The sequence below is a fragment of the Schistocerca serialis genome, chromosome 7, assembly GCF_023864345.2.
Source record: "Schistocerca serialis cubense isolate TAMUIC-IGC-003099 chromosome 7, iqSchSeri2.2, whole genome shotgun sequence".
Classification (NCBI taxonomy): domain Eukaryota; kingdom Metazoa; phylum Arthropoda; class Insecta; order Orthoptera; family Acrididae; genus Schistocerca; species Schistocerca serialis.
In genome coordinates, this window is record NC_064644.1 from 197,322,719 (window position 1) to 197,336,063 (window position 13,345).

The 13,345-nt window shown below is 47.0% G+C and overlaps 1 protein-coding gene across 1 annotated transcript in view; it reads right to left on the bottom strand.

The window, feature by feature from the left end:
• LOC126412970 (venom carboxylesterase-6-like) overlaps nucleotides 1-13,345 on the bottom strand; it is a 174,099-nt gene that overhangs the window by 39,358 nt on the left and 121,396 nt on the right. Inside the window, exons 5-6 of the mRNA XM_050082861.1 lie at nucleotides 11,893-12,092; nucleotides 1,968-2,133 (exon numbers count right to left, since the gene is read on the bottom strand). Coding sequence (XP_049938818.1) covers nucleotides 1,968-2,133; nucleotides 11,893-12,092 — 366 coding nt within the window. The remainder of the gene's footprint in view (nucleotides 1-1,967; nucleotides 2,134-11,892; nucleotides 12,093-13,345) is intronic.

Consider the following 13,345-nt stretch of genomic DNA (forward strand, 5'->3'; position numbering starts at 1 on the left):
TCGCATTGACGGCATTTTGAACAGTGGACGTTACATCAGATGTGTTACGACCCGTGGCTCTACCCTTCATTCGATCCCTGCGAAACCCTAAATTTCAGTAGGATAATGCACGACCGCATGCTGCAGGTCCTGTACGGGCCTTTCTGGATACAGAAAATGTTCGATTGCTGCCCTGGCCAGCACATTCTCCAGATCTGTCACCAATTGAAAGCGTCTGGTCAATGGTGGCCGAACAACTGGCTCGTCACAATTCGCCAGTCACTACTCTTGATGAACTGTGGTTCCGTGTTGAAGCTGCATGGGCAGCTGTACCTGTACACGCCATCCAAGCTCTGTTTGACTAAATGCCCATGCGTATCAAGGCCGTTATTATGGCCAGAGGTGGTTGTTCTGGGTACTGATTTCTCAGGATCTATGCACCCAAATTGAGTGAAAATGTAATCACATGTCAGTCCTAGTATAATATATTTGTCCAATGAATACCCGTTTATCATCTGCTTTTCTTCTTAGTGTAGCAATTTTAATAACCAGTAGTGTATTGACGTTTAACATTCTGTGGAAATATGTCGCTGAACTTTTTGAGAGGACAGAAGTAAGCTTGTGTCCTTCTGTAAGAAGCAACAATATGTGCTGCTCCGTGATGTTGGATACTACTTTATTGTCGTCGGAGAGGGTTTTAGATATCGCCATTCAGACCAGTGCTCGATTTTTACAGCGGAGACGTTTGCCCTTTACCACGGATTCTGAAAATCTGTTGCGTACTCTGATACCCTCAGTGCTCTCCAGAGCCCGTGTGCGATGAAAACGTACCACCCTTTAATACAACGGATCCAGGAATGGCTTCACTCGTTCGCTGATGCTGGTACCAATACAACAATCTTTTGCGTACCTGGACCTGTCGGGATGTCGTGGAATGAGGCTGCTGCTGCTGCTGCTGCTAGTGCCATTGCCTCTGACAATTCTGCAATTTTACTTCTCTGACCACTTAGCAAATCAGCCCCCTCGGACGATCTCATCAGTGTTGTATATAGGAACTGTCACTTCGGCGCGAACATTGGTTGTCTCCCCGTGGCAACAACCTCAGGGAGATTAAACCCCTCCCTACGACTTGGGCGATTTACTTCAGATCATATCGTTGCGAGGAGGTCTTTGTCTTTTCAGCCATCGTCAGCTGGTAAGCAGTGGCCCCGCACCTCTTTGCTCTTGCTGTAAAGAACCACTGACAGTAGGGCACATACTAATCCAGTGTCAGTTCTTTAATCCCATTCACTTTAATGTGTGTCATCTGAGCTATCTGAGGTTTTTGGCAGATACGGCACAGGCTGTAGATCTCATTCTACCATCTACTAGTTGTAGCAACATGGCGGAGGAGATTTACTCTTCGACTGTGGACATCAGTTGTCCTAGGAAATATTACCAAATGGCCAGTCAAAAAGAGGAGGGTGTTATAATTGTTAATATTAGCTATCCACTTGGTGTGTTGCTTTTTAAATAGGGTTCTAGCCTCACTATAGTTATTCATTATAGTTTTACCTACCCACTAATGCCGTTTAGGCACATACGTGTTAGTTAATTTCAAGAATCACGGAGTGCTTTCCGTAGAAAACGGTCAATTTTAAGTCAAGATTTGGGCGCTTATTAGCTCCAGCGTTTCGAACAAACAAACAAGCAACAGTTGACATTATCATCCAAACTTGCGTCTGAATACTTACTGTTTTCTGATTAGATATGGAATACCGTCAAGAAGAGTCAGTTTGTCTCGACACCATTACAGTGTAAGTTGTTCTGTTAAAATTAGGGTTGAGGAGCTACAATTAATAAACTGTTTTGTCAGTACATCTTGTCTCAGTACTGACCGTGTCTTTAAGAGCTGACAGGACGTTACGAGCAGTAGCAAATAGCAGAATGTCGGTTTAACGGATCGAAAACTACGGTAGTCATGGTCGAATGGGTAGGTTGAAACTCACGTTGAATCAGCTCGAGCCCGTCCCCGGACGTGAAGCCCGTGATGACGGGGACCTTGTTGAAACGACCTGCCTTCAGGCTTTCGGCCGGCCACTCGGTAACGAAGGCGCCTTCCACGTCCTGTTCAATCACGGGGAGCCAGGCAAGGTGCTGGATGCGGATCTCCTCCTGCAAAGGCGGCAACGGCAGAATTAGTAGGCTGTAAGAATAAAGGGTACTGGTAGCAGATTACGCAGGGTGTCCCAATTATCTTGATCACGCCGGTAACTTTTTGTCCGGAAGCAAAATAAAAAATGTATCAAGCGAATGTTGTTTAGCTACCAGGGGTGAGATTAATTAGCATGGTTGCCTTTCTTGTAACTTTGTTCGTTATGAAGATATGCGCAGCACTCCTATTTTTAAATAGTGCCCTATATCTTTTTCTAGTAATAAACTCTCTCTCCTCAAGTCATGTTCAAAAGGTATCACAGTGTACCATTCAAATAAACATCACAATATTAAAAAAACGTAACACGAATTTGACTGTGTCTCTCACGTTCTAGTATACGTTGCATTTTCTCAGGGTAACGTAACTTGTACATTTTCCGGTGTTGGTAGTAAACATGTATAAGCACAAAGGAAATGCAAACCGGTCATTACTGTTCTGCTAACTAACATTCTCCATAAATCAGAAGTATCTCTACCTTATCTTCGTTGGTGTAATTGTGTACACAAAAACCTCCAACTGAAGACAGTTGACTGAATGACTGGTGTACACTTTTCTTGAGTTTCCATTTGCTTACTATTATTTTCAACAAGCGAACGAGTCAGGTTACCCTGTGTAGCTGCACTGTTTGCTACTATACAAGCGTCAAGTGAATTTTGTTTTACATAGAGAAACAACTTATGCTTCAAACGTTATTTTCTGCTTCTGGACAAAAAGTTATTTGGGGTTACCATGATAAATACGACACCACGGAACATCCTTTCTACAGCCAGCTGGATTCAAGAACGGCATACAAAGCAGATCCTCTACATCTGGGCGTCATCCAGTAATAATGTAAGCATGTAGCAGATTTTCTGCAACTAGACAGAATTCGAGAACTACGAGTATGTAAGCAGTTAGTAGCTTGTCTATAAGTTTGTAGAATTAATCCTACACCGCCAGTAAATGATGTAAGGCGGTACATTTTCTCCGACGGAAACCCTTAAACTTATCTATGTCTTACGTATTTATGTCTTGTCTAGATGTTTTTAGGTGAGTGGTGGCTTAACGATAATATCAATCACCTGATGTAATTAAATAGTTCAGTCAGTTAAAAGAAATTTCGCTACGATCTCAGTTTGCTTTTCATTGTGCAGGGTGTTCGAAAATACCCGTTACGCACTTATAGGACTTATACAGAGGAGTGAGTACATAATGTATGCATCAGTCATGTGATCACGCGTGGTGTCTGTTTTGTCAGATGTGTCCGGTGGAACAGACACCACTCAGACATGTCCATCTTTTACGTAGCCAAATTCAAGGGAAGCTGTCAATAATTAGAAGGAAATGGAAGATGAGGACTAGTGTTCTGTCGTCCATGAGGTCATTGTAAACGTGGCACAAAATTAGATTTCAAGAGAGTAATCATTGCGTTTGCTTGAAGCAACTTAGGGAACTGACAGCAAATGTATAATTGGATGGCAAGTCAAGGATTTGAACTGCCGTCCTCATGAATGGAAGCTCAGTCTCTTAACTATTGAATCATTTTGCTAGGTCTACTGTCACTTACTGTCCAAAACAAAATGTTATTTTAGGAGGTTTTCAATTTCTTTCTGTTACTTAGCTATGATGATTTTTTGCATACCACCTAAACTGACTGCCACAGTCTCGTGTCCCTACCCACCTGTTAGCCGGCAAGAAACATGTTGACAGGCCATCGGGATCTCCTATTAATATACTACCCACTATCAGACCGTGGGAAGGCATCTACTGCGAACCTACTTGCAAGGGGCCGCTGGTTTGAACGGATGCTGGAGGGAATATTTAGTAAAGAACACAAGAGAAGTGTTCTGAAATTAGTACAGAACAACGTACTCTTAATTGAGAGCAGCCTTCACTGACATAGACAGATTCGCAGGATGACGTAGGCTATAGGAAGAGAAGTACCCTATAACTACACAAGTTTACCTCGAGAACAGTTGTGAGAGAGAATACCGAACCACGAGAACTAGGATTTGGTGACAAATCTGAGCATCATTACTAGACTGTGTCCGAAATAACGAACCGTTCAACTTTGCCGCAGCATCGTGGTACGTATCTGCGGACAAGTGGCGGTCGCAGGCGAGGTGGCAGCTGGTGGGCCTTCCAAGAAGATTTAGTAAAATGTCTCGGAGTGGCGATGCACAGGGATTTTATTAGCTGGTCGGTACCTCACACTAGCATGCGTACGGCTGTAGCCTAAAAAGTAATTCTGGTGGAAACTTGCTGACTGGTCAAGCGGTTAGTTGCCGCCCGCTTGGCCATAGAACTGGCCCCTTCCCTTTTGCACCAGAGGTATCCTATCCTGGTACAGCGCCAGCCGTTGGAACAGTGGGATTTTCTGTACTCGTGTGCTCCTCAAGGCCAAGGAGACGCTTAGTTTATGCTTGATTCTTTTTAACGTCTATTGTCATATTAAACAATTCATTAATTCCTCTCAGAATATACGTAGGGAATTATTATTATAAGGTTCCCCTCCGTTCTGTAATTATTTAGATGGCTTAATTAGTGGTTGAATTTTTAGATACACCTAAATAAAATTAATATGCAAATTACGGACAGAGCAGCTATTGGTTCCTCATCAAAAGGTCCCGAATCTCTCACCTGATTTCGTATTCATTAATCACTTCTCGGCTCATTCTTTGTTTCCGGCCTTGTGTGGCCGCCCGCCCGCTCGTCACTGCACGTGGCGTTCTTGGGAGGGTTTGTAACACGATGCGTTATAAAAGTACTAAATAGTTTTAGAATGTGAATGGTTCTGCTTGTCTACTTTGTAGTGTAGGTACAAATAAAGCTATCTTCAGTCTGATAGTTTGAATGCTACAGTGCTATACTAGATATGGTCCTATTGGATGTGGTATGCCCTCGTGCTCCTCCACTCTTTTAACATACGAAAACCTAATCTATCTGGCACCCCATCTTCCATTAACAGTTATTCAGTCCTTCATATACCTTGTTTTACGGGCTACACGGCGCTACCGACTGTAACACACACCTTAATTTTTACGAAATTTTTAAAAAAATAACATTTTTACTATTTTTATTATTAGGTTGCAAGGCCAGATTAGAAAAAATTGTTATTTTATAAAACCAAATGACCTTTAAAATCTCTGAAAATCGACATCTGAACTTACTTTCTTCTTCTTCATCGTCACCGTTGTGCTCTTCATATACAAGATGGTCTTCACAGCTACCGAGATCGTTACTTACGCACCACTCCTTGAAATATTTAGCAATAATGCCTTCTTTCACTCTGTACCACGACTATTTTATCCACTGACATTTGTTTGAATGTAGGTCGTTTTAAAGCACCCTTCGGAGTGAATTCATGATGGATTTCATCCAGCATCCACTCGTTCCATTCCTCTCTCATATATGGTATACTTTGAGTGGTTTATTTATCCAGACATTAAGAGATTGCAACCGTGAAGTAAGTCCTCCCGGAATAACAGCAAGCTCTGTATTTCCCTGTCTCAATTTCTCTTTCACAGGGTTTTTCAAACGACTTATAAACTGATCTAGCGCAAGAAGAGAACTCTTCTCTCCCACACTCGGTTATTCCATAATTTCATACTAGTCCTTTCCATCCGGCCTCTGTCATGTACGGGAGCAACACCTGGTGGTATGTGAGAAGGTTTTGGCATTGGTTTGTGCTTGACAAGGGTCATCGGATTAAGGTTAGTACCGTCAGCATAGCATGAAAAGACAACAGCTTATTGTATTTTTTTATGACCACTTGTTTTTATAGATACAAGTTTAGCGCCTTTCATGGAACCAATTCTGTTGCTCGGAACAACAGATGTCGGAGGAGTTTCGTCCATATTCGCTGTGTAGCTTAGTTCCACACTAGTTTTCTTTCGATGCTGAATAATAAAGAGATATAAAGGTAATATTTTCTCTTCACACTCGTCTGGCATTTTCAGAGATATTTTGGTTTTGTTTCGCATACTAAGACCACGACGCTTCATAAACCTGTAGCATTAATCAATACCCTTAAAGTCACCAGAATGAGATTTTCACTCTGCAGCGGAGTGTGCGCTGATATGAAACTTCCTGGCAGATTAAAACTGTGTGCCCGACCGAGACTCGAACTCGGGACCTTTGCCTTTCGCGGGCAAGTGCTCTACCAACTGAGCTACCGAAGCACGACTCACGCCCGGTACTCACAGCTTTACTTCTGCCAGTACCTCGTCTCCTACCTTCCAAACTTTACAGAAGCTCTCCTGCGAACCTTGCAGAACTAGCACTCCTGAAAGAAAGGATATTGCGGAGACATGGCTTAGCCACAGCCTGGGGGATGTTTCCAGAATGAGATTTTCACTCTGCAGCGGAGTGTGCGCTGATATGAAACTTCCTGGCAGATTAAAACTGTGTGCCCGACCGAGACTCGAACTCGGGACCTTTGCCTTTCGCGGGCAAGTGCTCTACCAACTGAGCTACCGAAGCACGACTCACGCCCGGTACTCACAGCTTTACTTCTGCCAGTACCTCGTCTCCTACCTTCCAAACTTTACAGAAGCTCTCCTGCGAACCTTGCAGAACTAGCACTCCTGAAAGAAAGGATATTGCGGAGACATGGCTTAGCCACAGCCTGGGGGATGTTTCCAGAATGAGATTTTCACTCTGCAGCGGAGTGTGCGCTGATATGAAACTTCCTGGCAGATTAAAACTGTGTGCCCGACCGAGACTCGAACTCGGGACCTTTGCCTTTCGCGGGCAAGTGCTCTACCAACTGAGCTACCGAAGCACGACTCACGCCCGGTACTCACAGCTTTACTTCTGCCAGTACCTCGTCTCCTACCTTCCAAACTTTACAGAAGCTCTCCTGCGAACCTTGCAGAACTAGCACTCCTGAAAGAAAGGATATTGCGGAGACATGGCTTAGCCACAGCCTGGGGGATGTTTCCAGAATGAGATTTTCACTCTGCAGCGGAGTGTGCGCTGATATGAAACTTCCTGGCAGATTAAAACTGTGTGCCCGACCGAGATTCGGACTCGGGACCTTTGCCTTTCGCGGGCAAGTGCTCTACCAACTGAGCTACCGAAGCACGACTCACGCCCGGTACTCACAGCTTTACTTCTGCCAGTACCTCGTCTCCTACCTCCCAAACTTTACAGAAGCTCTCCTGCGAACCTTGCAGAACTAGCACTCCTGAAAGAAAGGATATTGCGGAGACATGGCTTAGCCACAGCCTGGGGGATGTTTCCAGAATGAGATTTTCACTCTGCAGCGGAGTGTGCGCTGATATGAAACTTCCTGGCAGATTAAAACTGTGTGCCCGACCGAGACTCGAACTCGGGACCTTTGCCTTTCGCGGGCAAGTGCTCTACCAACTGAGCTACCGAAGCACGACTCACGCCCGGTACTCACAGCTTTACTTCTGCCAGTACCTCGTCTCCTACCTTCCAAACTTTACAGAAGCTCTCCTGCGAACCTTGCAGAACTAGCACTCCTGAAAGAAAGGATATTGCGGAGACATGGCTTAGCCACAGCCTGGGGGATGTTTCCAGAATGAGATTTTCACTCTGCAGCGGAGTGTGCGCTGATATGAAACTTCCTGGCAGATTAAAACTGTGTGCCCGACCGAGACTCGAACTCGGGACCTTTGCCTTTCGCGGGCAAGTGCTCTACCAACTGAGCTACCGAAGCACGACTCACGCCCGGTACTCACAGCTTTACTTCTGCCAGTACCTCGTCTCCTACCTTCCAAACTTTACAGAAGCTCTCCTGCGAACCTTGCAGAACTAGCACTCCTGAAAGAAAGGATATTGCGGAGACATGGCTTAGCCACAGCCTGGGGGATGTTTCCAGAATGAGATTTTCACTCTGCAGCAGAGTGTGCGCTGATATGAAACTTCCTAGCAGATTAAAACTGTGTGCCCGACCGAGACTCGAACTCGGGACCTTTGCCTTTCGCGGGCAAGTTCTCTACCAACTGAGCTACCGAAGCACGACTCACGCCCGGTACTCACAGCTTTACTTCTGCCAGTACCTCGTCTCCTACCTTCCAAACTTTACAGAAGCTCTCCTGCGAACCTTGCAGAACTAGCACTCCTGAAAGAAAGGATATTGCGGAGACATGGCTTAGCCACAGCCTGGGGGATGTTTCCAGAATGAGATTTTCACTCTGCAGCGGAGTGTGCGCTGATATGAAACTTCCTGGCAGATTAAAACTGTGTGCCCGACCGAGACTCGAACTCGGGACCTTTGCCTTTCGCGGGCAAGTGCCCTACCAACTGAGCTACCGAAGCACGACTCACTTGCCCGCGAAAGGCAAAGGTCCTGAGTTCGAGTCTCGGTCTGGCACACAGTTTTAATCTGCCAGGAAGTTTCATATCAGCGCACACTCCGCTGCAGAGTGAAAATCTCATTCTGGAAACATCCCCCAGGCTGTGGCTAAGCCATGTCTCCGCAATATCCTTTCTTTCAGGAGTGCTAGTTCTGCAAGGTTCACAGGAGAGCTTCTGTAAAGTTTGGAAGGTAGGAGACGAGGTACTGGCAGAAGTAAAGCTGTGAGTACCGGGCGTGAGTCGGGCTTCGGTAGCTCAGTTGGTAGAGCACTTGCCCGCGAAAGGCAAAGGTCCCGAGTTCGAGTCTCGGTCTGGCACACAGTTTTAATCTGCCAGGAAGTTTCATATCAGCGCACACTCCGCTGCAGAGTGAAAATCTCATTCTGGAAACATCCCCCAGGCTGTGGCTAAGCCATGTCTCCGTAATATCCTTTCTTTCAGGAGTGCTAGTTCTGCAAGGTTCGCAGGAGAGCTTCTGTAAAGTTTGGAAGGTAGGAGACGAGGTACTGGCAGAAGTAAAGCTGTGAGTACCGGGCGTGAGTCGTGCTTCGGTAGCTCAGTTGGTAGAGCACTTGCCCGCGAAAGGCAAAGGTCCCGAGTTCGAGTCTCGGTCGGGCACACAGTTTTAATCTGCCAGGAAGTTTCATATCAGCGCACACTCCGCTGCAGAGTGAAAATCTCATTCTGGAAACATCCCCCAGGCTGTGGCTAAGCCATGTCTCCGCAATATCCTTTCTTTCAGGAGTGCTAGTTCTGCAAGGTTCGCAGGAGAGCTTCTGTAAAGTTTGGAAGGTAGGAGACGAGGTACTGGCAGAAGTAAAGCTGTGAGTACCGGGCGTGAGTCGTGCTTCGGTAGCTCAGTTGGTAGAGCACTTGCCCGCGAAAGGCAAAGGTCCCGAGTTCGAGTCTCGGTCGGGCACACAGTTTTAATCTGCCAGGAAGTTTCATATCAGCGCACACTCCGCTGCAGAGTGAAAATCTCATTCTGGAAACATCCCCCAGGCTGTGGCTAAGCCATGTCTCCGCAATATCCTTTCTTTCAGGAGTGCTAGTTCTGCAAGGTTCGCAGGAGAGCTTCTGTAAAGTTTGGAAGGTAGGAGACGAGGTACTGGCAGAAGTAAAGCTGTGAGTACCGGGCGTGAGTCGTGCTTCGGTAGCTCAGTTGGTAGAGCACTTGCCCGCGAAAGGCAAAGGTCCCGAGTTCGAGTCTCGGTCGGGCACACAGTTTTAATCTGCCAGGAAGTTTCATATCAGCTTACACTCCGCTGCAGAGTGAAAATCTCATTCTGGAAACATCCCCCAGGCTGTGGCTAAGCCATGTCTCCGCAATATCCTTTCTTTCAGGAGTGCTAGTTCTGCAAGGTTCGCAGGAGAGCTTCTGTAAAGTTTGGAAGGTAGGAGACGAGGTACTGGCAGAAGTAAAGCTGTGAGTACCGGGCGTGAGTCGTGCTTCGGTAGCTCAGTTGGTAGAGCACTTGCCCGCGAAAGGCAAAGGTCCCGAGTTCGAGTCTCGGTCTGGCACACAGTTTTAATCTGCCAGGAAGTTTCATATCAGCGCACACTCCGCTGCAGAGTGAAAATCTCATTCTGGAAACATCCCCCAGGCTGTGGCTAAGCCATGTCTCCGTAATATCCTTTCTTTCAGGAGTGCTAGTTCTGCAAGGTTCGCAGGAGAGCTTCTGTAAAGTTTGGAAGGTAGGAGACGAGGTACTGGCAGAAGTAAAGCTGTGAGTACCGGGCGTGAGTCGTGCTTCGGTAGCTCAGTTGGTAGAGCACTTGCCCGCGAAAGGCAAAGGTCCCGAGTTCGAGTCTCGGTCGGGCACACAGTTTTAATCTGCCAGGAAGTTTCATATCAGCGCACACTCCGCTGCAGAGTGAAAATCTCATTCTGGAAACATCCCCCAGGCTGTGGCTAAGCCATGTCTCCGCAATATCCTTTCTTTCAGGAGTGCTAGTTCTGCAAGGTTCGCAGGAGAGCTTCTGTAAAGTTTGGAAGGTAGGAGACGAGGTACTGGCAGAAGTAAAGCTGTGAGTACCGGGCGTGAGTCGTGCTTCGGTAGCTCAGTTGGTAGAGCACTTGCCCGCGAAAGGCAAAGGTCCCGAGTTCGAGTCTCGGTCGGGCACACAGTTTTAATCTGCCAGGAAGTTTCATATCAGCGCACACTCCGCTGCAGAGTGAAAATCTCATTCTGGAAACATCCCCCAGGCTGTGGCTAAGCCATGTCTCCGCAATATCCTTTCTTTCAGGAGTGCTAGTTCTGCAAGGTTCGCAGGAGAGCTTCTGTAAAGTTTGGAAGGTAGGAGACGAGGTACTGGCAGAAGTAAAGCTGTGAGTACCGGGCGTGAGTCGTGCTTCGGTAGCTCAGTTGGTAGAGCACTTGCCCGCGAAAGGCAAAGGTCCCGAGTTCGAGTCTCGGTCGGGCACACAGTTTTAATCTGCCAGGAAGTTTCATATCAGCTTACACTCCGCTGCAGAGTGAAAATCTCATTCTGGAAACATCCCCCAGGCTGTGGCTAAGCCATGTCTCCGCAATATCCTTTCTTTCAGGAGTGCTAGTTCTGCAAGGTTCGCAGGAGAGCTTCTGTAAAGTTTGGAAGGTAGGAGACGAGGTACTGGCAGAAGTAAAGCTGTGAGTACCGGGCGTGAGTCGTGCTTCGGTAGCTCAGTTGGTAGAGCACTTGCCCGCGAAAGGCAAAGGTCCCGAGTTCGAGTCTCGGTCGGGCACACAGTTTTAATCTGCCAGGAAGTTTCACGCTTAAAGTCTGTTAAGCTCCACTATAGCACTAGCTTACAAGCGTGTCATTTGAATAATTTTTTTGTATTAATTGCAATGCTATTTTGTCGGTGTCCTTGAATCCATACCAGTACGTCATCTTCTACTTTTGGTAATTTTGCGCTCAGTCTTTTATTTGCATATTTAGTCGTCCTCATTTTTTCAGTTCTTCTTTACTAGTCCGCCAATCGCGAATGTTTTTTTTTTCTATTGGTGGAGGTCCGAAATGCCGCTCGGCTGCTCTGTTTCAACATCGTTCTGCATGTGCTATTACTTTCAATTTATAGTTCCCCTCATACGAATACCTTTTATTCTTTTCTATTACGAAACCAGCTACTAACAAAAATATTGTACTGTTACCGATGACACAAATCACTTTTAATTCAAGTTCACTGGCACCGTAGACTGCAATAGGCTAGACAGTGTTCTGGGTTTGTGATGGCAGATCTGGAGGGAGCGAGTGTTAGCAAGCTTGTGAATTCCAGTAACTCGTGTTCGTCGCATCGGTGCACTACTGCTGCCAGTTGAATCCAATGTTGCCAGATATAGACTTCCCGCAGCATCGAATATTAATTAGCTGGGTAATAGTCCTCGTAGTGGCTGATATGGATGCTTATAGTATAAACCTGCTGGAGTTACCTCTGGTGTGATGATGTCGTCATCGTGGGATACGAGGTCCTGTGGGTCCACCGTTAACAGGAAGTCTCGCAGCTCCTGAGTGTTGTTCGCCGTGAAGCCCAGGACCTCCGCCAAGCGGAACGCCTTGGCCGCTGGGTCTGGCATTATTCCCCAGGGGCTGGCCGCCTCTCCACTGTGGATTATGGCGCTGCGGAAGAGGCCTGTGGGGGAAGACAAACGCACTGCTACTAAATGTACCTCTGAGACTGTAAAACCAACCGACAAGGGCTACCTTGGTGGCCACCGTGATCTACAGTAGACGCCTGTATTGTGACATCACTGTGTACAGGGTGGTCAGAAACAGTCTGGAAAGCTTGTAAGGGTGTTGATGGGAGGATGTGCTGAGAAATAACTGTTAAGAAAAAAAATTCGGTACTTTGCGACCATTTCCGAGCAATTTAGCATTGTAGTTAGCCAATTAGGTCGCTGTGCGTGCAAATTCCAACACTTGCACGCGCTAAAATGCGATAATGCACAGACGTCTATGGGTCGGTGAATTACTACTTGTTCAAATGCTCATTACCATTTAAAAGGTCTCTTTTACAGAAATGATAAATTTAAGCTAGAGGAGTAGACGCTACGTTTGTTCGGTTTTAGGAAATCGAACGAGGAACACGTTTGGCGACACTGTCTCGGACGGGCAGCTTGAATTGCTAATGCTAAATAACTCGTAAACGGCGCAACTTATGGGACTGTTTCGTTAGCTGTTATTTCTCAGCACAATCTCCCCTGCAACTCCGTTTGAAGCTTTTCAGGCTATTTCTGACCACCCTGTATATACAGTGTGGACAGCTGTCAAGAGTGCATGTGTGCATCTACTGAACTAGACGTATGTACGATATACACTCCTGGAAATGGAAAAAAGAACACATTGACACCGGTGTGACAGACCCACCATACTTGCTCCGGACACTGCGAGAGGGCTGTACAAGCAATGATCACAAGCACGGCACAGCGGACAGACCAGGAACCGCGGTGTTGGCCGTCGAATGGCGCTAGCTGCGCAGCATTTGTGCACCGCCGCCGTCAGTGTCAGCCAGTTTGCCGTGGCATACGGAGCTCCATCGCAGTCTTTAACACTGGTAGCATGCCGCGACAGCGTGGACGTGAACCGTATGTGCAGTTGACGGACTTTGAGCGAGGGCGTATAGTGGGCATGCGGGAGGCCGGGTGGACGTACCGCCGAATTGCTCAACACGTGGGGCGTGAGGTCTCCACAGTACATCGATGTTGTCGCCAGTGGTCGGCGGAAGGTGCACGTGCCCGTCGACCTGGGACCGGACCGCAGCGACGCACGGATGCACGCCAAGACCGTAGGATCCTACGCAGTGCCGTAGGGGACCGCACCGCCACTTCCCAGCAAATTAGGGACACTGTTGCTCCTGGGGTATCGGCGAGGACCATTCGCAACCGT